Source organism: Cystoisospora suis (assembly GCF_002600585.1).
Source record: "Cystoisospora suis strain Wien I chromosome Unknown contig_1482, whole genome shotgun sequence".
NCBI classification, from domain to species: domain Eukaryota; phylum Apicomplexa; class Conoidasida; order Eucoccidiorida; family Sarcocystidae; genus Cystoisospora; species Cystoisospora suis.
Genome location: NW_027154282.1, coordinates 2,614 through 3,947, shown reverse-complemented (window position 1 = coordinate 3,947; position 1,334 = coordinate 2,614). Strand labels below are relative to the sequence as shown.

The window sequence follows — 1,334 nt, the reverse complement described above, 5'->3', positions numbered from 1 at the left end:
GTATGGCACTATTCAGTTTACTGTGATGCCTTTCGGTCTTTCCGGTGCCCCATCAACCTTTCAACGGTTGATGCAGAATATTTCTATGAACGAATTAGACGAATTCGTGGTTGTTTACTTGGATGACGTTCTTATTTTTTCGAAGACTCGTGAAGGTCACGAGCGACACTTAGAAATCGTGTTGCGTCGAATGCGTGAACATCGTTTGTTCGTAAAGCTTTCGAAGTGTGAGTCCGGCACTCAACGAGTGCAATACCTTGGTTTTGTAATTGAACCTGCGGGTGTGTCACCCGACCCTGATAAGGTGCGAACTATTTCCGAGTGGCCGGAGATTTTAAGAGACCGGCGTCAGCTTAGAGGGTTCTTAGGCCTCGTCGGCTACTATCGTCGTGTGATCCCCAACCTCAACAAACTTGCGCATCCTTTGCGTGAACTGTTACGTGAAGAATCAGACATGGTGTGGAGAGGTGAACATTCGCAGGCTGTGGCACACCTTAAGGACGCGTTGCGATCGGCCACCGCGGTACAGATATTTGATCCAGACAGGCCCATTGTGATAAAAACGGATGCTTCAACACATGCTATCGGAGCAGTGATGAAGCAAGATGGAGTGCCTGTGGCTTTCGAGTCCAAGAAGAGCGGTGAGCGAGAGAAGCTTATGCCTGCGTACGAAAGTGAATTGCGTGCGATTGTTCATGCGTTGACAAAGTGGAAACAGTTTATTGGTAGCAAACCGGTGACTATCGAGACAGATCATGCTACATTGAGTAGATTGTTGAAACAAAAGCAAGTAACAACTAAGTTAGGCTATTGGTTAGATAAACTTGCGGATTTTAATCTTAACGTGGTCTATAAGCCTGGGAAGCAGAATGTTGTAGCGGATGCCATCTCACGGCGTCCAGACTTCGTTGGTGTGATTACTAGGGGTCAAGCTGCGACTGATGCGGCTAAGCAACAATTTTCCAGGGGTGGTTGGGCACAGTGCTATGAAAAGTGTGATGACTTCAAGGATGTTCGGGGCAAGTTTAGGGAGTTTCCGCCGAGTTCCGACAATGGTGCGGCGGAGCCTAAGGTAGTGTTGCGTGATCATGGGGAGTACCAATGTGAGTCAGGGTTTTTGTGGGTTAGAACAAAGGCGGGTTGGCGAGTTTGCGTACCTAAGGGTGACCCTCGTAAAGATGTGTTGGAACAGTTCCATGACCATGTTTTGGAGGGGCATCCAGGGGTGGACAAGACGCGTATCGCTTTGCGTAGTTTGTTTTGGTGGCCGAAGATGGACCACGGTGTGGAATGTTTCGTGAAGTCGTGCACCATGTGCGCCCGTGGAAAGGCGA

The 1,334-nt window shown here is 48.9% G+C and overlaps 1 protein-coding gene across 1 annotated transcript in view; it reads left to right on the top strand.

The window, feature by feature from the left end:
- Window positions 1–145: 145 nt before the first annotated feature.
- Window positions 146–1,334, top strand: part of CSUI_003367 (transposon tf2-1 polyprotein) — a gene marked incomplete at its 3' end in the record, with an annotated part of 2,084 nt that continues 895 nt past the window's right edge. Inside the window, exon 1 of the mRNA XM_068063565.1 lies at window positions 146–1,072. Within this exon, the coding sequence (XP_067924459.1) occupies window positions 191–1,072 (882 nt within the window). The 5' untranslated portion in view covers window positions 146–190. The remainder of the gene's footprint in view (window positions 1,073–1,334) is intronic.